We start from the raw sequence: 22,021 nt of genomic DNA on the forward strand, positions 1-22,021 counted from the left end.
GGTTAGACATCTATAATGTTCATAAAACGATTCCCCAAATTGCTCCGTCCCTCCTCTGGCCCTCCACTTAGCAATCATATTAATGCTAACTGCATTCCCTCTGCCATGCTCCCCACGCCCAGCTATCAACTACTAATTTGTACTTCTTTAACCCTCACCCCATTCTTCCAGTTTCCCAATCCTCCTCCCCTCTGCCTGTCACCAAATTGTCCACTATATCTGTGAATCTGTTTTTGATTAGTTTGTTCTTTTTGTTCCTTAGATACCATATATAAGTGAAATCATATGGTATGTGTCTTTCTCTGTCTGACTTATTTCACTCAGCATAATAACCTGTAGGTCCATCCATGTTGTTGCAAATGGTAGGAATTCATTTTTTTAATGGCTGAGTAATATTCCATTGTATATATGAACTATAATTTCTTTATACAATTGTCTGTTAATAGGCATTTAGGTTGCTTCCATACCTTGGCTATTGTAAATTGTGCTGCCAGGAATATTGGAGTGCATAGATCTTTATGAATTATTGTTTTAGTTTTCTTTGGATAAATACCCCGAAGTGCAATTGCTGGGTCAAAAGGTTTATCCATTTTAAATTTTTTGAGGAACCAACATACTGTTTTCCATAGCAGCTGTACCAATTTGCTATCCCACCAACAGTGTATGAGGGTTCCTTTTTCTCTGCATCCTTGCCAGCACTTGCTGTTTTTTGATTTATTGATGATAGCCATTCTGAGAGGTGTGAGGTGCTTTCTCATTGTGGTTTTAATTTGCATTTCTCTGATGCTTAGCGACCTCGAGCATCTTTCCATTCTTACTGAGCTTTCATAGATTTCTTGCATAGATGTTTTTTTGTTTGCTATTTTCTCTTAGGACCAATTCCAGAGGCTTTATATAGTTGTTTTTAAAAATAATTTTCACTAGTTTCACTGGGGTGCAGATCAGTAGAGCTCTTCACTCTGTCATGCCAGAGGTTGATTTCTTTATTTGACTTCTTTCAGGCTATTTTCTTTGTCTTTGATTTTCTGTAGTTTGAATATAACGTGCCTAAGTATAGATTTGGGTGTTTTATTTTATTTTGTTTTGTTTTGGTATTTATGCTGCTTGATGTTGTCTGAGCTTTCTGGATTTCTCGTTACATGTCTGTCGTTAATTTTGTCATTATTACTTCAAATATTCTCCTTTTTCTCTTTTCCTTCTGACATTCCCAGCAGACAAATATTACTCCTTTTGTAATTGTTCTACATTTCTTGGATAATCTGTTTCCCCCCTTTTTTTTAACTTGTCCTCCTTGCCTTTCAGGTTTGAAAGTTTTTGTTGACATACTCCAAGCTTACTGATTCTTTCCTCAGCTGTCCAGGCTTCTGATGGAGGCTTCCTTCATTTACGTTAGTCCCATCCCCCCCACCCCCCGCCCCCCGCCAGCATTTCTTTTTGATTAGTAGAGTTTCCATCTTTCTGCTTACATTACCCATCTATTCTTGCATGTTATCTACTTTATCCATTAGCACTCCTAACTTTTTAGTCATAATTATTTTAAATTTCCTATCTGACAATTCCAAATTCTGTGCTCTATCTGAGTCTTGTTCTGACGCTTAATTTGTCTCTTCAGACTGGATTTTCTTGACTTTTAGCATGTCTTATAATATTTTGTCAAAAGCTGGACATGATGTATTGGATAATAGAAACTAAGATAATTAAGCATTTAGTATGAGGCTTTATATTGACCTGACTAGGAGCTGGGCTGTTAATGTTTACTATAACTGTAGGTGCCAGAGGCATTACTTCTTCTAGTTTCCTTGTTTTTATTCCCTCCCCCTTTTGTTTTCTTTAGGTTTTCCTAAGAACTCCTTTTTAAATAGTCTATGTCTTGCAGCTCTCTCAATTATACTTAACTGTTATTATACTGTAATATGGTTGTAAGGTTTTGAGGAATGGAAGTGTTCTATAATTTAATGATTAAATCTCAGTGTTTTAGTGGGCTCAGGGCTCTGGGCTGTTACCTTCAGAAGCATTTCTTGACCTTTTCTTTTTCCTTCCTTACCTAAGACAGGAAGGCTTGTGAGGGCTGCAGTTGGCTACTTGCCCTTCCCCCTGTCAAATAAGGGTATGGTAAAGTAAGTTCTCCTGGAGGTAAACATTGTTATGGAGAACACCGTGAGTATATTTAAGCATAGTTACTTTTCCCCTTCCTTTGCCTAAAATAAGAGCAAATCTTCATCATGAGAGCCTGGTAGAGTTCCTCGAAGTAAAATCCGTGAAAGTGTGGGTATCCACTGAGACTGGGCTTCCAGGAGTTTTAAACTATTAAGCTAGTCCACACTCAACTTCGAAACTTTGTTAAAAATTACTATTTAAGTGTTTTTTTCTACCAGTTAACTGCCTCCAGCAGCTTCTCCTTCAGGTAAGCTTATCTTGGCTGTGAATTTTCTGTATTTGCCTGTCTCCCCAGATTTTGGGGTGGCTATTTTTCATGAAACCCCAATTATCTAATAAATGTAAGAAAAGTCATTAGTTTTCAGTTTGTTCAACTTTTTTTTCTTGTGAGGATAGGAATGACAACTTTCAGGCTCTTCACATGTGACATTTGAAGCCAGAAGTCCAGTTCCATGTTTTTTTAACCCCTTCTCGTTAATTGAATTGTCTTTTTATTGTTAAGTTGTCAGAGTCCTTTACATATTCTGGATACTCATCACTTACCAGATACTATCTCTCATTCTTTGGGTTGTCTTTTTTCACTTTTCGATAGTGCTTCTTTGAAACACAAAAATGTTGATGAAGTCTAATTTATTTTTCCTTTTTTCATTTGTGCTTTTAGTGGCTAATCTAAAAAAAACAGTGCTAAATTCAAGGTCGTGAATATTTATGCTTGTGTTTTCTTCTAAAAGTTTTATAGTTTTAGCTCTTATAATTAGGTCTTTGACTAATTTTGAGTTAAATTTTGTATGTGATGTGTGGTTGGGGTCCAACTTCATTCTTTTGTATGTGGCTGTTGAGTTCTCCCATGCACTATTTTCTTTCTTCATTGAATCTTCTTGGCACTCTTGATGAAAAGCAGTTGACTGTGGTTGTTTGGGTTTATATATAGACACTCAGTTGTGTTCCATTGATCCTTATGTCTCTTCTTATGCCATTACCACACAGCCTTAATTATTGTAGCTTTGTAATGAATTTTGAAATTGGGAAGTATCCTCCAATTTTGTTCTTCATTTTTAAGACTTTTAGTTATCTGGGTACCTTACATTTTTAGTCAGCATTCTAAGTTCAGCTTGTCAATTTCTGCAAAGATGTCAACTGGTATTTTGATTGGGCTTGTGTGGAATCTGTAGATCAATTTTCCATTGAGAAGGGCTTTGTCTCCATCTGCTGCATTCTCAGGCCTCAGACCCACCCTGTGCAGGGGCTCAGGTAGGGGGAGCTGGGAGAACAAAGAGTAATGTGGGAGGATCTCTGCCTTGGTAGGAGGGATGGGTGTGATGTGTCCTTGTCTCCCATTCACCTCTCACCTCGCCCCTGGGCAGGTACATGAACCTCGAGGTTTCTCTCTGTCAGGGGTGTGTAAAACTCTGCAGTGTGGCTGCCCCATGACCTCCAGGCATGACACTGTGGGGGGTCCTTCTCCTGGGGCTGTGGGAGGTATGTGACTGGAGCCTGGGCTCCAGGTCTCCAGCCCTGAGCCCCTTTCTAGGCCTGTCAGGATACAGGGAGGCTGCTCCCCACCAAGCCAACGTGACCTCTGAACTGTACTTCCTCACAGTGCGGAAGACGTGGTGGCCCGTGTACCGGGCAGCCAGCTTACATTGGGGTACATGGAGGAGCACGGCTTCACTGAGCCCATTCTTGTCCCCAAGAAAGATGGGCTGGGTCTGGCGGTCCCAGCCCCAACCTTCTACGTCAGTGACGTCGAGAACTACGTGGGTAAGTGCCCTCCACTTCGTGCAGCCATGAGTACCCAGGGCTTGCTGGCCTGGACCCCTGTGATGTGTGAGCGGGTGTGAGTCAGGGTCTCTGTGCTCTGTTGTGGGTGCTTTTAAGATTAGATCACATGTTCCACCTAAATGACATTTGCCCCAGGCCCCTTCCCCTTGCAGTTACTCAGTCTGCAGAGTAAGGGCTGTTGTAGGGACCCCTTGATTCTGCCAGCTACAAATTCCATTACCATTGGATGCTAATGACAGTCATGCCAGGAAGGTCCAGCCAGGTGGAGCCACTTCCCTTGAGGCTTGTGCTATGTCCTTCTTAGTCTCTCCTGGGGGCGGCCTCACTCATGTGCCCCAGGACACACCTTCCCACGGCCCAGGGCCACCTCTTTCCTGGATCCCTCTGGGTTCCAGCTGATACTGTCAACAGCCTTGTCTTATATCCCCTGGCAGTTTCCAGCAATGTGGACAGCCTCAGGCAGGACACTTCTGGGTAGAGGGAAGTAAGTACTTATGTATATTGGGGTGTTATCCATGAGGCAGCTGGCATGGAAAGGCCAGCATATCCCCAGCAGTGACCCCAGCTGGGCCAGTGACCATATTACCCTGGCTTTGAGGGCTTTGAGGTTGCCAGGGTTCAGTGTGTTGGAGGGGATGCCTGGGTGGCCAGTGAAGAAGGAATGACCCTGAAATGGTAAATGTCCAAGTCGGCGCTGGTGAGGGTGCCGGCACCAATGACCGCAGATGAGTTGCTCCATTGCCCAAACCTTGACCCTCTGAATCTGTAAAACCTCTGGTGGGGCAGGTATGGGGACTAAATGAGATCATTTGTATGAGAACCAGGGGCCACACCACTCTTTGAAGCTGGACAGAGCCTACCAGGGTTGGCTCTAGGGCTGACCCACTTGTGCCAGGGAAGGAGAAGGACTCACTTTCGAGCCTGGTGATGACTGCTGTCTGGGCTGTGTGCCAGGCCTATAATAGCACCTGGAAGAACAGCCAACATCTAGTGGATGCCTCCCAGGGGCCAGACATTTTTTTAGGCTCTTCCCACATATAAGTTTGGGTCATCTTCCCACCACTCTGTACTTTAGGCCCTGGGCTTGAGCATGCCCAGGCCCTGCCCCCTGTACCACAGCTATGCCACATGGAGAGATGGTCTTAGAGGCTTTTATTATAAATGTCTTTCTCTCCCATTTTAATTATTTTATTATGGAACTTCTCACACACACACACAAAATAAGAGGAGTCAGCAGTGAGCCTTACATGCCCAGCTTTTGGCTGTTTTTCTGTCTCCCTCACTTTTTCCTGACCACCTCCTCCCAGAGTATTTTAAAGCCAAATTCTGGTACATCCATCATGTCACCCATGACAATTCCAATACAAAGCTCTAAGAGATGTTTGTTTGTTTTTTTAAATGTAATCATGATTCAATTCTTGCACTCTACAACACAAATGATAATTCCTTAATATCATCTAAGACCCACTGTAATTCTTCCCAGTTGCCTCAGTTACCCTTTTACTTTTGACTCTTTCGATCAGAATCGAAACGAGACCATACACTTTATTGGGTTTTTATGTCCCTTCAGTCTCTTTTCTTTTGGAACAGCCCCCTCTCTTTTCCATTCCATTGGTTTGTTAGAGAAATGGGGTCGTTAGTTATGGAGAATTTCACACATTGGGATTTAGGAAAATCTCACACTGAGAATTTGGCTGACAGCATCCCTGTGCTGTCATGTAGCATGTTCTTCTGTCCCCAGTAGTACCTGCACCATGTGGTGAGAAGTTTGCTCAAGTCTGAACTCAGGTCGTTGGCAGCATCCTTCCTGGATAGGGGTGGTTCCATTTGGTTAAAGGCCTGCCATGCCTGACCACCCATTTTTAGGCAGTGATCCAGGCAGTCCAGCCCCATCTGTCCACAGAAACTCATCAGCTTTTCAGCTCGAGGTCTGAGTAGCTATGGAGGACTGTTGGGAAGGAAGAGTTGGTTATTCCTGTCCTTCGTTCCCCTGCTGTTAACTATGAGTCCTCTATAAAATATTTCCCTCATTGGTGACTCGGTTGTGCTGAACTTTCTATCATCCACACTATTACCTGTACTTTTCCTCATCAGCTATAGAAATGTGTGTTGTTGTTTTTTTTTTTACTTATTGATTTTCAGAATATTGAGTTGGTTCCCTAGAAATGCAGAACTTTCTTGATTTTTTTTAACATTTTTAGATTATAAGTGTATTCAGGATATACTTATACTAAAAATACATTCAATATTTATCTCAAGTTCAAATTTACCTAGCAACCTGCTTATCTGACCACCTTACCTGAGGCTGGTGACTCTGCCACCTCGTTGCGTCTGGCAGCCCGGAAGGAGTGGGCAGGGTGGCAGGTTGGATGGCAGAGAACAGAGCTTCAGTGTCCAGCCCTCTTCTTGGCTACTCGTCCTGGCCCAACCTCACAGGAGGCCAAGCCATCACCCTGGGGCACTCACCCTCCTCTGCTGCCTGCCTAGGCCCAGAGCGGAGCGTGGATGTGACAGATGTGACCAAGCAGAAAGACTGCAAGATGAAACTGAAGGAATTTGTGGACTATTACTATAGCACCAGCCGCAGGCGGGTCCTCAGCCTCACTAGCCTCGAATTCTCTGACACCAGGTGAGTGGGGTGGGTGAGGCCTGTGGGCATGCCCTCCCCAATCTGGCAGGCACACACGTGACAGGTCTCACGGAGTGTAAAATACCACACATGGCACTATTTTGCTGTTTTTCTTATAAAGTATGCAAGTTATGCATTGTGAACAATTCAAACAGAAAATAAGGAGCAGGATGCCAGTTTATCCTTCGGTTTGCCTCATCCTGCTCCCTAGAAAGAACCATTGGTAACAGCCAGGAGTGCTTTCTACCAGAACGTACACACTCATGCATGACACATTCATGGCATCTGTGCACACACACATACACATGCACACACACACTGAGACACTAACACACTGATGCACTTATGCAGACACACAGGTAGGTATACTTGCTCCCTCACGTCCCTATGCCACACTGACATGTACACATATACTTACACACTTGCTCATGTATATGCATGCACACACTTTAATTTGCACCTTTAGCACAATAGGATCATGCAGTAGCAGCTGCTCTGCTCCTGCCTTTCCAGCCTGAGCCACCCCGTTACCTCTCACACCATTCCCATACTGGGTCCCTGCCTGCTTGCTGCATTTCTCAGGGACAAGGTGTCTGTACAAGGCTCCTCAGCTATCTAGGCCCACCTAGTTCTAGGCTTCTGTTGATAGAGGTTGTCATACTGTGGCTCTGCCCCATGTCTTTATGACTCTTTTCCAAGGACCTCTGACAGGTGGCACCCTAACTCCCCTGGCTGTACCCTGCTTGGCCCCTCTGTTAAATCCCCATTGCTCCCCAGCTGACCTTTGGGAAAGATCTGGTACACTTTTTCACCTCAAGGCAGAAGTTGACGATGGTTTTGTTTAAGAACAATTTTATTTTTGGATTATTTCTACCTTGTTAATTCTAGAAAGCACACTAGATAACAAAGTAGCCCATGTGCAGAAGGGCAAGTAGGAAAAAAACAAGTCTTTGGAAACCACATTGAGAAATATAATACAGAACCGTGCCAGGAGCCATAATGAAATAATGTCACTGGTTGCTGGGTTTCATTTGCTTTCTGACAGCAAAGGCGAAAAGGGAAATAAGGTGGGTTATGGTATCTGGAGAAAACACCCTCCTGTATGTGTATTCACAAGGAGGATTTACTCCAAGGCTAAGTTCTGAAGAGCTGGTTTGGAACCAAAGAATAGATTCATGTTGCCATCAACTTGGTTGGCTGCCCTGGCCAGAGGGGTCTTCACAGGGTGATGAAGCTGGGAGGGGATGATGCTTTGGACTGGGGTCTCCCCTCACGCCTCTCAGGGCCACCTCTTTGCTGGCAAAAAAAAAAAAAAAAAAAAAAAAAAATGTCTGGTGCTTCTGGTGTCCTCGAGCCTACTCTAAGGACAGTTGGAGGATCATGAACCCTTCAAACCTGGCTGTTTGTGGTCTTGGTGCCAGGCCCATTGAATGCCCAGGAATCCTGTTCTATACCATCTGAGAAGGAGTATGGTCTCTGCTTCATCAATGCAGTCTATCCCCAAAGCTGTCTGTTGAGGTGAACAAGGCATCCTTGGGGGCCTTGTGTCACCTCCCCTCCTCTCCAGGGGCCTCTGAAAAGCTTCAAGGAGCATCTGGCATTGGAAACAGGAGACAGGGCAGGTTTGTATCTGAGGAATAGGCAAGCAAGGAAAAGAGGACATTTGGGGCCATGTGGGTGGTGTATGGTATATATATATAATTTAAGTACACCAGGCTGGCAGGGCAGGGGCCCTTCTGTGGCAGTGATGCACCTGGACTGTGGAGGGTCCAGGAGACAGACACAGGCATAGAAGGGCAATGGGAGACATAAAGGAATTATAGTTTAGAAGAAGCCAGTAATTTAAAGAAGAGGGCCAGTGACTGAGGCCCTTGAGCTCAGGGTAGCCTGACTTCTGATTTGACAGTCTTATCTGCTAGCATAGCCTTGAATGCAGAAGTGTGCGGATTCCATCCCACCTGAGGCAGCAAGAATGCTGAGACTGGCCCTTGGGGCAGCTGAGGTGTCATAGCACAGGTGCTGATGACATTCTTGATGCAGTATTTTGGTTTTATCCAGGACAGTGACATTGGATTGAAGCTAAGTCTGCCTTTGCCTTTTCATATGTTCCTTGGAAGTAAACTGGCTGGTCTGACAGAGACCAGTGTGGCAGAGGGTTCCAGGCACCCCATTGTCAGCTCTAGAGATAAGCAGATTTTCATTTGGCCTCGATAGGAGGCACCTGGGCTGTGCAAGAGAATTGATACTTACTCTTAGCCTGTAATGACAGCATGGTGTGGGCCAGTCCAGGAAACCCCCTTTCTGGAGAAGGGGCCATCTCCAGATTGGACAGTCCTCAGGCTTTCTCTGCTCCTGTCTTTGGGTGGGGAGACCAATGTTAGACACCTGCCACAGCCCAACGGCCCAGCTTGTTCTGCCTTCTGTGAGCCTCAGCGTGTTCATCTATAAGATGGAAATGATGCCATGTGGCCATAAGTGAGAAATGGGTATGGGACGTATGTCTCAGAGGACCTTTCCCACCCTTCCTAGAGCATAACAAACATGGTGACATTTCCCACCCCAGCTTGCTGACTTCTCTTCCTGTCCCTGCCCCCAGAATGTCCAGCTTTGTGGAGCCGCCTGACATTGTGAAGAAACTGTCCTGGGTAGAAAACTACTGGCCTGATGATGCATTATTGGCTAAGCCCAAGGTGACCAAGTACTGTCTAATATGTGTGAAGGACAGCTATACTGACTTCCACATTGACTCTGGAGGCGCCTCTGCCTGGTACCACGTGCTCAAGGTGAGCCTCGGAAGCATGTACTGCCCTTATCAGGTCACTGTCCGTCTGCAAGACCATTTTCAGTCTTCATGAGCCCTCATAGTGGCCAGCACTGGGAAGGACAAGGGACAAGATGTTTTTTCCCTGGGAGGTATGGAGAGCAGGAGCATCTCAGGATCAAAGAACCTCAGGAGCAAAGTGTATTGCCTTTTTCAAAAGACCGAGACTCACGAGGCAATCATGAGGAGGCCTGCTGCAGTGGTGACCAAGTGCTCAGTGGCCACTCTTATCCAGAGAAGGGAGAGGAGTACTGGAAAGACTTACTGGAGAGGGGACAAGGGAGCTTGCCCCATTGGGGTCCTCCTGCAAAAGGCTGTGTGGGAAAGGCAGGAGCCGGGGTGAGGGCTTTAGGTGCATCCGAGTGGCCAGGAGGGCTGGAGGCCCTGGCTAGATGCAGATAAAGAAGCTAGGGGAAAAGCAAGGTGTGAAAACAAAAAAAGGAGACCCTGAGCCTTGGGCTCAGCCACCCCAGCCAGGTCTCCCCAGACTAGGCAAGTCCTGCCCTATACCCCTTTTCCCCACCCTCTGCAATCCTTCTACCCTGAGAATGAGGGCCTCATAGGCTCCAGAATCTCCCTGTGCTGGTCTGAGCACAGGGTCAAATGAGGCCTGGCAGCAGGGCCTCCTGCAATCTCCAGACAAGACCCAAGCCACAGGGGCTTTCCATGTAACTCTTCAGACAGTGGGTCACAGCTTTGTTGCCCCTTGACATGCATGGTGTTCTTAGTGTGCAGAGATATGGAGTGTTGGGTAGCAAGTGTTCCCCTACCATACGAGGGAGCTCCTATCCCTAGAACCTTCTGAATATGCAGACTTCTGAATTGCAAAGTATGTGTTGCCACAGCATTTCAGAGGAGGAACAGTGGGCCTAGGCAGGACGGTGTCTAAGCCAGGACCCAGAACCAAGATCCTAGCATCCTCAGTATCCCTGGATTATGTTGGGCTCTGCCCCAACAGCCCCCTGCTAGCATCTCCAGGACATGGTGGTCTCTGCCCCGCCCCCCAACCCCCCAATCATCCTGGGTAATGGTGAGCTCTTTCCCCGCAACATCCTCAGGACGTGGTGGGTTCTACTTGCCCCACTCCCAGCATCCCTGGGTTGTGGCAGACTCTGTCCCCACTGCATCCAGGGCATGTAGCAGGCTTTGCCAATGGCCTCTCGTTGGCAGGGGGAGAAGATCTTCTATCTCATCAAGCCAGCTTCGGCCAATATCTCCTTGTATGAGCGCTGGCAGTCGGCCTCGAACCACAGCGAGATGTTCTTTGCTGACCAGGTGGACAAATGCTACAAGTGCACCCTCAAGCAGGGCCAGACACTCTTCATCCCCTCAGGTGAGTGCCCTGGCTCCGTGCTGCATCCCCACCACTGGGGTCTGCCCTGGGAAGGCAGGCCCTGGCTGTCTGCCACCTTGTCCTGAGACAGGCTCACTGTGCAGTCATCTCTGGGGCCGCCTCTTGGCAGAGAGCCCCTGCATCCTCTGACCTAGCTGTGCTCATGGAAGCTGGGCCAGGGGCATAGAATTGCATGGGGCACAGAGAACCCAGCCCTGAGAGCCCAGCCCTGAGAGCTCAGCCACACCTTCAGAGATGGGTGTTTGCTGATCTTGACATTTCAAACATAGCAGAAGGAAGAAGCAGGACACAAGCAGATAAACTCCCTTTATAGGCATCACATTGCTTCACCCATAAATATTTACCATCTCTGAAAGACTTCCTTTTAAAAATAACATAATTACCATAGTGTTATCACACCTTAAAATGAATAGTTAACAAGTACTTAGTTCCACTAAATAACCAGTCAATGCTCAGATTTTCTCACTGTCATATATGGGGTCCTCACATTTATGCCTCTGAGTCTTTCCTGAGCTAGGTCCACCCATATACCCAGTTCCCTACAATCAATTGTTTACCCAAGTCTGGCCCAGGCTCCACATCTGCGGATGATGTCGGGATGAACCCCATTCTCTCAGGAGGTGTGGCAGCCCTGCCTCATCTGCCTTCACTCCTGCATGTGGAGCTTGAGGATACTGGGCGGCCCAACCCAGAGTGGGTCTGAGCACGTTCCCTCAGCTCCCCAGCCTGAGTTTCCCCATTCGTACTGCATGGGGCTGGATTGAACCGATTTAGCCAGCTCAGACACGGTCTCCTTCCTGGAGGACCCACCTACTTCATTACATGAGGCTAGACCAGAGTGTCTTTGAGTGTTGCCAGGTGGACAAGGGCATTGAACCCATGCTGGCCAAAGTCAGGCCAGGTAGCCACCAAGAACCCAGCATGAGAGTGCTGGGAAGTGCTAGCCATGTCTGTCTCACCAGGCTGGATTTACGCCACACTCACGCCCGTGGACTGCCTGGCCTTCGCGGGACACTTCCTCCATAGCCTGAGCGTGGAGATGCAGATGAGGTAGGGCCATACCTGCTCCTGGGCTCCACCAGGCAGGGTCCTCACCATCAGTGTGACAGCAGCTCCCCTGAGTGGCTGAGCCTCCATGTGCATGGGAGGAAGGAGGAGGTGGCCCTTCAGCTGCCTAGTCTCCATGGCCTGTGGTGGGTTTGGGGTAAATTGAAAGGCTGAGCTCCCTTCGCCTGGGCATTGACCCAGGGGACTCACCCTCATACAGTGTACTCATCCTAGTGTGGTTCCCTGGGCCACCTCACCATGCAGGGCCTAGCATGGAGGCCTGAGCAAGTGTGGCCTCGGTATGGCTTTGTCATGGCCATGGCATGGGTTCGCCCTCCTTTAATGTCATCTGCACTGAACAGTGCTTTGCTATGGCTTCCAGAGCATATGAAGTAGAAAGAAGGTTGAAACTTGGCAGCCTGACACAGTTTCCCAACTTCGAAACCGCCTGCTGGTACATGGGGAAGCACCTGCTGGAGGCCTTCAAAGGTTCGTCCCTGGTATCTTGGCCTGTGGCTCTGGGGTGTTTGTTTGCATGTGGAGTTCAGGGACACTGGAAGGGGGAACAGTTCTGCCCTCACACATCAGACCCTAGGGCAAGCTGAGCACTGTCTTCAGTAGGCTGAGCAATTCCCCTCAGCTCCCAGGCCTCAGTTTCCCTGTCTGTGCTGTGTAGGGCTAAACTGGACTTTTGCCTGCAGGGCCGTGTGGTGTTTCAGAAAAATCACTGGGCAAGGGTTCCCAGGCCTGGTGTGCATTCTGCTTGGTGCCTGTGACCTCATGTGGATACTGACTGGGCTTAGTTGGGGATATCCAGAGGCCTGGACATCTGCCTGGTTATGAGCCACCAGCTGAGGGACCCTGTAGGTGTTCCCACCATACAAGGCTGGGTGTGCATGTCAGGGTCCCGTGGAGGGCACACAGGAGGGGCGGGCTCCATCAGGTCCCTGACCTCCATGGACATAAGACCCTTAGTACCAGGCCCTTGGGGGATCAGCACTGACACCCTACTCTGGTCTGTAGACTTTCCTCAGCCAGGTAAGGGAACCAGAGGAGCTTTGCTTCGATGCCTTCTCTTCTCAGCAGTGCCTTTCTGGAAGATGCCATTTTGCATCTGTAAGAACAGAGCAGAGTTCATCTGTCAGAACCCTCTGGACTTGGGTTTTAGTTTGAGATGAGAAAGCTGAAAATGGTCCTTAATCTAGGCTGCTCAGGTTTCAATGAAACTCATCTATCAGGCTTCAAATTTGGGGCTGGCAGAGGGAGTCCTGCCCTGGGGGCTTGGTGAAAGGCAAGGTGGGGGCTGTGTAGGCAGAGCCACACAGCAAACTGAATCCAGGGCAACTGCTGGCCAGTGGGATCATGCTGGGGTGGCCCTGCCACTCTGCTTCAGGCCCTCCTCTGTGAAAGGTGACAGCACAGCCACCTGGAGCCAGGAGTATCCAGGGAGCTGCCTCTGGCCAAGCAGATGGTCACTTCGTTACCTGGCAGTATCAGAGCTTTCCAGCAGGAGGCAAAGGAATGCTCTTTTTTCTGTGGGTCCAGCCCTGGCCCCAAGGGCATCTTTGAGGGGGGCCCCAGCAAGAATTGGACTCACCCCCCAGTGTCCCTCAGCTGTGCAGGAGACGATGTGAGGGTCAGAATCAGAAAGTGCCTGGGGATGCTTGGTGTGGGACACAACTGTGGCCCTTTGCTGAGGTGGGCTGGGGAGCAAGCAGAAGAGATAGTCAGGCCACCTGTGCGAGGGGCCTGGAAGGTGGATGGTGGGAGGGCCACGTCTTCCCTGAAGGACATCCTGGACAGGCATCCCCCAGGTTCCAAGAGGAACCGTTGGCAGTTGGGCAGGTGGCAGTGGTCTGAGGCCTCTAGAAGGTCTAGCCCTGAGCTGTCCCCCATCCCCATCCCTCACTCACCGTGGGCATGAAGTCGCCTGCGGGTGGCAAGTGCCCACCTGAGCAAACTCCTTCATCTCCCCCCAGGTTCTCACAAATCTGGGAAGCAGCTGCCCCCTCATTTAGTCCAAGGAGCTAAAATTCTCAATGGTGCTTTCAGATCATGGACGAAAAAGCAGGTAGGGAAGTGTGCTAGGCGTGACCCAGGGTGAGGGGAGGGTGGCAGGTGGGAAGCCATCCCCAGCCCAAATCAGACACCTGGGGTGGGGATGGGGTCAGAAACAGGAGAGAGCCCTCCATCCAGGAGTCTCGCCTAAAGAGTCAGGGCCAGGTGGTCTGGAGATTCAGTGGGAAGGAAAGCTGGTGCTGGAGATGTCACCGAGGGCAGGGAGCATGAGGTCTCTGAGCAGCCACCAGCCAAACGACCAGGTGTTGGGCTCTGGACAGGAGATCGGTGATGCCCTGTCAGCCCCTCCTGGACCAGGCATCAGCTCATCCTGGCTTTGCCCTGATGGAGGCAGGCCCTTACCTCTGAGACCCCCCACAGCCACCTACAGTTGTACTGCCCTGTGCCTCCGTGACCCCCATAGTAGTACTATCCTGTGCCACCCATGTACCCTTACTCCTTCATCCATGCAATAGTAGTTTTTCCAATGGAGGCCTCAGAGAAGTGGCTTCAGACTTCCCCTGGCATCTTGCCTGGGTTATTGATACAGATAGAGGGGACTCTCTGGGCTAGTGTCCCCTGACTGGGAGTTCTTTCTCAGTCAGGGGAGCCAGCACTATCCGAGCAGGCCTTGCTAGGCCTGCAGGAAGCCTTGGGGGTGGGGTTCAGGAGGGGGACACCTGTGTGCTTCTTCCCTCTCTCATGGGCAGGCTGAGTGAGTGGATCAGCCAGTACCACCCCAGGGCTGTCCTGTGGCTACATCTCCTCTGGCCTCAAGGCTTGGAGTGAGTCGTGCAGGGCGTCCCTCCATCTCACCACAGCCGGGTGGCCAGGAGGAGCTTTGTGCTCAGGAAAAAGGGACAGCCCACATTCACTCTGCAGCCTTGGGTACCTCATCATCTCTAGGACTCAGTTTCTCCACCTACAGAGTGGGCTCACAGAAGAGTCTTCTTGTCTGGGCAGTATCTGACTGGAGTGGGCTTACTTCTCCAAGAACCGACACAGCTAGTCTGTGCCTGTGGGTAGCCCCTGCTCCTTGCCTGTCTGGGTGGCGATCGGTCCTGGGTCAGTAGGCAGGGCAGGGCCTTGAGGGACAGAGAAGATTATTAGTCAGGAACCACAGAGACTGACATTGTTTGCAGTCCCTGTGAGTGGGAAGTGAAGCAGAGGTGGGCTTGACACAGAGGGTGGGCATCTATGCCCAGTCTTGGTAGCTGACCCTCTGACTCTGTGCGCGACTGTCCTGCAGGCTTTAGCAGAGCATGAAGACGAGCTCCCAGAGCACTTCAAACCCTCACAGCTCATCAAAGACCTCGCCAAAGAGATCCGGCTCAGCGAGGTAGGGCCAACCTTGGGGACCCACTGACCTTGGCCAAGGGAGGTCTCTCTATGTTCTCTGGTCCTCCCGACAGCTGCCTGCCAGGGATGGCCATGTGGATCACCTGCATGATGTGGGCTCGGACTCCTAGGACTCTGTGGTGGGCCACAGTCTCCTGGTGAGAGGTGGGGTGGGGGCACCTCTGCACCTCTCTGTGGGGGTCGAGGAGGATGATTCCAGCCCCTTTGGTGGCCCCCACCAAGGAGGTAGAAGGGTCAAGTGGCTGATGGTGTAGATGGATGTGCCCATGTCACATGGATGGTATAGACAGGCATGAGCATGTCATACAATGCTATAGACAGACGTGCCTGTGTTACATGGATGGTGTAGATGGGTGTAATTGTATCATACAGAAGGTGTAGACGCATGCGAGCGTGTCACATGGATGGTGTAGGATAGATATGCCCATGTCAAATGGATAGTATTGTTGGATGTGAGTGTGTCACACAGGTTATATAGGATAGATGTGAGCATATCACAAGATGGTGTAGATGGATACTTCTTTTCTGTTTGAGTGTCTCTGACAGCCTGGCACTCTGACTGCCCCCTACTCCCCTTCGACAGAAGGTAGTTGATCACCTCTCTCTTTCTTTCCCTAGAATGCCTCCAAGGCTGCCAGACCTGAAGTGACTGCAGCCATCTCCTCAAATGAGGTCTGTTTTGGAGACCGAGAGAAGGAGGAGCCCCCATCCCCTATTGAGGCCAGCCCTCCTCGGTCCTTCCTGGAGAAAGTGTCCAAAAAAAAGACTCCTAAAACCATGAAGATGCCCAAGCCGTCCAAAGTCCCCAAGCCCCCGAAGCCTCCCAAGCCCCCGAAGCCTCCCAAATCGCTGAAGCTCAAGGATGGAGGCAAGAAGAAAGGGAAGAAGTGTAGGGGGTCGGCCTCACCCACCATCCCTAACCTGGACCTACTGGAGGCCCACACTAAGGAGGCACTGACCAAGATTGAGCCACTCAAGAAGGGCAAGGTGGGTGGCCTCATCCTCCCCACTTGTGGTCAGCAGGCCTACCAACACCTCTGGGGATCGGGCCTGTGGGGTAGAGCTAGGGCTGCCATGCCTTTGTGCTAGAGACCCTGGGCACGTGGGTTCTGCCGCAAAGTTGGCATGATGGGCAGCTGAGGTGAGACCCTCGTGATGAAGACAGCAGTGTCTGTGCTGGGACAGGGTGGCACTACAGAGGGTCACCTGCGGGATGAGCTGGATGAGTCTTCCCTGGAGCCCAGGAACTCTCTGAGATCTGAAGGCAAGTGAGGCACCCAGTGGAGGACAGTAGGGAGGTAGCAGGGGGACCACAGTGGGTCCACGTTGTCAGAGGGTTCTGAGCCCCTGTGGGCAGTGAGAGAGGTGGGCCTGGCCCTGAGGACCCACCAGCGCAATCAGAGGGTCTGAGGTATGGGCTTCAGGGACCATGAGTTCCTGAGACCAGGCCCCATTGAGTGATTTGCTGCTAAATGGGAGGCTGTTAACTTCTAGGAGGTCAGCAACCGTCAGAGCCAGAATTGCAGGGTTGCAGTGGGGCACATTGGTTTTCCCTTTTTCAAGGCAGAGAGGATAGATAAATAAATGAATGAACAGATGTATGGAAAGAAGGCGGGAGGGAGAGAGGCTTGAAGGAAAGTAGGTGAATGGGTGGTTACTGGTGGATGGATGGGTTGAATGGGTATGGGTGAGTGGGTAGATGGATGGGTGGATGGATGATGGATGAGTGGATGGTGGATGGTTAGGTGGGTAGGTGCATGGGTGGTAGGTGGTTGTGTTGATGGGTGGCAGATGGACGGGTGCGTGGGTGGGTGGATGTGTGGGTGGGTGAGTGGTGCATGGATGGATGGGTATATGAGTGGGTGGGTGGGTGGGTAGATGGAGGGATAGGTGGGTGGATGGATGCATGGTTGGATAGTGGACAGGTAGATCAATAGCTTGGTGGATCGATGGGTGGATGGCTAGATGGTGGATGGATGGTGGATGGGTAGATAGATCGATGGGTGGGTAGATGGATGGTAGATGGATAGATGAGCTGCTGCATGTGGGCCAGCAGGAGGGAGAGGCTCTTGTTTTGTCCTATACCCCGAGGTAGCCCTGCTGCCCTCCCATGGCTGCTGTTTTCTAGGCCGCAAAAAATGTTCTTAATGTGTCTAACAAGGAAGTAATCAGCACACAAAATGATGTGGAGAAGCTGGAAATTCGAGAGCAAACTAAGAGCAAGTCGGAGGCCAAGTGGAAGTACAAGGTGAGATGTATGTGTGTGAGAGTGTGCATGTGTGTGTGCACCTGTGTGTTTGCATGTGTGCGCAGGTGAATGTATCTACTTTCAGGGAGGGTTTCATTTGTGAGAGAGGCGGTGTGTGGGGTGTGTGTGGGCTTGGTATTATACACAGAGGTGCACATCTGCCTGTGTTTATGTGCATGCTTGCAGGGCGTGTGCAGGTGTATGTTTACCTGTCCCCAGTAAGTGGTGCTGTGAAGGTTTAGGCACATATGTGGCTTCGGAGAGGCCACCTCCCATGGGGTCGTTACTGGCTTAGAGATTGAGCATGTTGCCCTCTGAGTTGATAGACAGCATTGCCCTCTTTTGCCCAGCCCTGTTTTGAGCTCACACTCCCTGGAGCTGGGCAGTGTCCTAGGGCAGGTCCTGCAGGCCCATGGGTCCCTGTGTGTCATGTTCAGAGGGAGGAGGCTGGCTGGTCCCACTGTCCCTGCCCACTAGCCTCCTGTGTGGGGCTTAAGGACGGTCCCGGGTTTGCTTTTCAGAACAGCAAACCCGACTCCCTACTGAAGATGGAGGAAGAGCAGAAGTTGGAGAAACCTCCTCCGTCAGGGAACAAGGATACCAAATTCTCATTTTCCTTCTCCAACAAGAAACTTCTGGGGTATGTGATGCTCGTGACAGGTGGGGTTGGTCCCACTTGCACCACATGTCACACACACACACCCCCTACATACCCACCCCTCCCCCCATATATTACACATGTACACGCATATACCCTGCACACATCCCCACATTGCACATATACACACATATCACTCACACAACTCACACACCCACCCCCGTGCACACACATCACAAACACATATGAAGGCTCCCCAGGTAAAGCCTGCTTCTTGAGCTGGCTGACATCACTGGGCACACCCCTCGTGAAGGCCACACTGGGCAGACCCCTTCCCTGCCTCCTAAGCCAACAGCTTGTGAGGGTGGGGAGTGGGGAGCATTGTGTGCTGGCAGGGAGTGAGAGTATGTGATGGGGCAGATGTTAGCCGAGTAGCTTTCCAGGGCTGGCACAGGGGATGTAGCAGGAGTCAGGGTACTGGCCTTGGAGCCCAGAGGCCAGTGGGGAGGGGTCATTGTGAACCCAGTACTCTCAAATACACCTAAAATTATGGGAACCATGGGGCCTGTGGTGCCGCTGGGTCCTTATGTGCCCAAAGGAGTCAGGAGGCTTCCCAGAGGAGATGGAACTGATCTGAGACATAAGGGTACACAGCCTGGGAGGCCATGTGTATGTGAACAGGTGCGTCTCAATTCCAGACTGTGGAACAGGTCTGCGTCCATTGGCCAGCATGGTGGCCCAACCCAGTGTGAGGTGTGCAGGCCACTGCCTCGCGCCCACTGGGAAGTCTCTCATGGGCTATGGTCTCACATGCAGTTGCTTGCTGCGTCCAGACTCGTGGCTTGGGTGCCACAAAGCTGGGAAGCAGACACACTCCAGTGGGAATGGGATGATTCTTCTATAGTGGGTCTCAGTTTTCTCATCTTCGAGATGGGAGGAGAAAGCCACTTCCAGGTGGTGGGGAAATGGGATGAGCCAGTGTCTAGTGACCAGGCAGAGGTTTTGAGGGCAGGCCCCTTGTTCCCAAGAGCTCATGGAAATGTACTGAGGCTGCTCAGTGAGCAAGTGGATGGGTCTGTTACCCTGACTTTGTGGCCCCAAGCACATCCATGATTTATCCTGGGGTCCCAGGGAGCTTTTAAATGGAGTTAACTCTAAGACTGACTGTGCTTTAGAGTTTAGAAATGAAGACGAGAAAGGTGGACATGACTCTAACTATATCACACCTGTGTGTATCTACATGGGTGTGTGTGTGTCTGTATGTGTGTGTGCGCACGTGTGTGTGTGTGTGGTCCTACCTGAAAGAGACTCACTTCTGGCTGGCCTCTGTGTTTCCAAGGCTGAGAATTGGAGCTGTACCCTTGGGAATTGCAGATAGCTCTGGCCTAGCCTGCTGTTCCCACTGCTGAATACATGCCCAGTCCCCAAGCCAATAGGGAGGCCACAACCAGAGCTTGTGGGGCAGGCTGAGGGAAGGCCTTGCTGGTCCAGTGCCTGAGGTGTGCAGTGAGGGGCCCACCGTGAAACAGCCTGAGGAGAGGCTGGACATTAGGGAGGAGAGATGGGTCCCCACCCCATGTGCTGTACACTGGATCATGGCATCTGGGAGGAAGCTGTGGGTTTGAGAAGCATCTAGCCTGACTACTGATCCTCTGAGGCCTGTGGTAGGGTGTTGGGGATGCTGGCCAGGCCACGTGGACCCCTGCTGACCAGCCCATTTCTGCCCCAGTTCCAAGGCCCTCAAGCCTCAGCCAAGCCCCGGTGTGTTTGGGGCCTTGCAGAACTTCAAAGAGGACAAGCCTCAGCCTGTGCGGGACGAGTATGAATACGTGTCGGACGATGGGGAGCTCAAGATCGATGAGTTTCCCATCAGGAGGAAGAAAAACGCCCCGAAGAGGGACCTGTCCTGTGAGTTGGGGGGCTATGGGGAGGGGCAGGTCCAGCCCTATAGGGCCATCTGGGAGCAGATGGGTGTCAGGCATGGCCAGCCAGGGTTCACTCTCCCAGAGCTGCTGCCAACTCTCTTCTGCTCTGCTTTCAGTCTTACTGGACAAGAAGGAGCCGCTGCCCACACCCGTTACGAAGCCAAAGCTGGACTCGGCGCTCTATAAGGTGAATGCCTTCTGGGATTCTGAGGCTCTGGCCTGTATGCTACTTGGTGGGATGCCTCTGACTGAGCTTTCTGCTTGGGGTGCAAAGCGGGGGGTGGTCTCAGGGTTTTTGTAGGGAGGCCAATTTGAGCTCCAGAGGTGGGGATGTGAGCCCCAGGGCCCCTTGTGGAAGAGACCAAAGCAGGTGTGGGGCATGGATGGTCCACAGGTCTCTGAGTGCTGGGGCCTCCAGAGCCCAGCCAGGCCAGCCATGAAGATGATGCATTTCTTGGATACTGAAGGTGGAGTGCAGGCAGAACAGGGCTGGGCCTGCTGGGGGATTAAGCTAGATGACCTGTGAGGCTTCATCCAGTTCAAGATATGGTGGCTGTCTCTAGGGAGGTTGGTGTCTCTGTGGGGATCACATGCTGCCTGGAGAGCCCCAGGGTATCTCCTGAGATCACCTGCCAAGGGCTGTTAACTGGGGTCCCTCAGGTGTGGGTTTGCCCTCCTGCTCCCCATCCAACCACACCAGTGTTCAGTAGTGGGGCTCTCACATAAAGTCCTAGGGACCAGGGTTCCTCTGGAGAAGCAGTGCTGGGAGTGGAGTGATGGCACCAGTTTTTTGAGGGCAGGGCTTCATGATCCCAGCAGAGAGCTCCGGCACCCACGTCAGGGCGTGTCTGACCGGCAGCCCCATGTGCTCGTTATAGGGCATGCTCTTTAAAACTTTTAAAAACTTATTTTTTCTTGTCAAGAGAAGCCATAGCCCTGTTCCTCCCCCCAGCCTTGTTATGACTGGCTCCCTGTCCCCACAGCCGAGTGATGACTCCTCGGATGAGGGTTCCCTGCGAATTGACACGGATACCAAGCCTACCCGAAACGCCAAAGTGAAGAAGGACAGTGGGGGCTCAGCCGCGGGCATCTTGGACCTCCTGCAGGCCAGTGAGGAGGTGGGCGCACTTGACTACAACCCCAACAGGTAGGCCCAGGCCCAGGGGTGGCCAGGGGACATGCGTGCTTCCACATGGGCCACACAGGGCTTTGAGGAGGGGCTCTGTTGTCCATGGCAGTTTGCATGTGGGGAGCTTCAAGGGCCCACATTCCAGAGACTGGGCAACCAGAGCAGGACCCCTACCTGGCAGAGGTGGTGGGTGTTTGCAGGCTGTGCGGGTCCTGCATGTCCGTGAAGGTCCTGGTCAAGGGCACGGAGCTCCAAAGACAGAGGCTCCAGCCTTCCTCACCCCCCCAATTCTGGATGCCTAGACAGAGGGAGAAGCTGAGAAGCTGTTGTTGGTGGGGGCTATAGTAGGAGGAGTCAAGGAGCCACCATACCTGGGGGTCCCTATGGGGGAGCAGGGCTGGGCAGGGTACCTGCCAGCTGTCAGGGCTGCTTCAGCCACTAGACTCCTTGCTTCCTGAATGTTGTGAAAATAATGTGAGAAAATTTCCATGACGTGTGCCCAGCATGAGCCTCTCTGGGACCTCAAGGCTGTCTTCTCAGCAGAGACCTTACCCTAAGGCACAGGAGACAGTAGCTTCAGAGCTGAGGGATGTGGCAGCCCACACCCTGAGGAGGAGCTAGATTGGCCAGGTTCCCAGATCACCATACCAGTGAGGGGCAGACTGTTCTTGAGATCAGATGTGCAGTCTGCCCTGCTGGGTCAGGAGCCCATTAAGGTGGGTGTGGATACTGTTCTGTCCCGGAGGCCCTGAGATTCCAGGCAGGTGGGCAGGTGGTCCAGGACCTGTTCAGCTCAGGCCAGGTAGCCCTTCCTGCCTAGACCTGACCAGCCCCAATTCTCTGATTCAAGAGAAATGAATTAATCTGGGCTTTGCATGGGATGAAGGGCTGGGCTCGTTTCTCTCTCAAGGATC

General features: G+C 51.0%; 1 protein-coding gene across 2 annotated transcripts in view; it reads left to right on the plus strand.

Annotated features, from left to right (window-relative positions):
* Nucleotides 1–22,021, plus strand: part of PHF2 (PHD finger protein 2) — an 88,752-nt gene that overhangs the window by 56,013 nt on the left and 10,718 nt on the right. For both annotated transcript variants that reach the window (XM_016125371.2, XM_016125372.2), the window contains 14 exons: nucleotides 3,758–3,918; nucleotides 6,427–6,568; nucleotides 9,165–9,351; nucleotides 10,560–10,722; nucleotides 11,706–11,793; nucleotides 12,173–12,279; nucleotides 13,770–13,861; nucleotides 15,098–15,187; nucleotides 15,826–16,194; nucleotides 17,336–17,455; nucleotides 17,977–18,095; nucleotides 19,783–19,961; nucleotides 20,095–20,165; nucleotides 20,962–21,125. In XM_016125371.2, coding sequence (XP_015980857.2) covers nucleotides 3,758–3,918; nucleotides 6,427–6,568; nucleotides 9,165–9,351; nucleotides 10,560–10,722; nucleotides 11,706–11,793; nucleotides 12,173–12,279; nucleotides 13,770–13,861; nucleotides 15,098–15,187; nucleotides 15,826–16,194; nucleotides 17,336–17,455; nucleotides 17,977–18,095; nucleotides 19,783–19,961; nucleotides 20,095–20,165; nucleotides 20,962–21,125 — 2,052 coding nt within the window. The remainder of the gene's footprint in view (nucleotides 1–3,757; nucleotides 3,919–6,426; nucleotides 6,569–9,164; nucleotides 9,352–10,559; nucleotides 10,723–11,705; nucleotides 11,794–12,172; nucleotides 12,280–13,769; nucleotides 13,862–15,097; nucleotides 15,188–15,825; nucleotides 16,195–17,335; nucleotides 17,456–17,976; nucleotides 18,096–19,782; nucleotides 19,962–20,094; nucleotides 20,166–20,961; nucleotides 21,126–22,021) is intronic.

Source organism: Rousettus aegyptiacus, unplaced genomic scaffold, assembly GCF_014176215.1.
Source record: "Rousettus aegyptiacus isolate mRouAeg1 unplaced genomic scaffold, mRouAeg1.p scaffold_m13_p_3, whole genome shotgun sequence".
NCBI classification, from domain to species: Eukaryota; Metazoa; Chordata; class Mammalia; order Chiroptera; family Pteropodidae; genus Rousettus; species Rousettus aegyptiacus.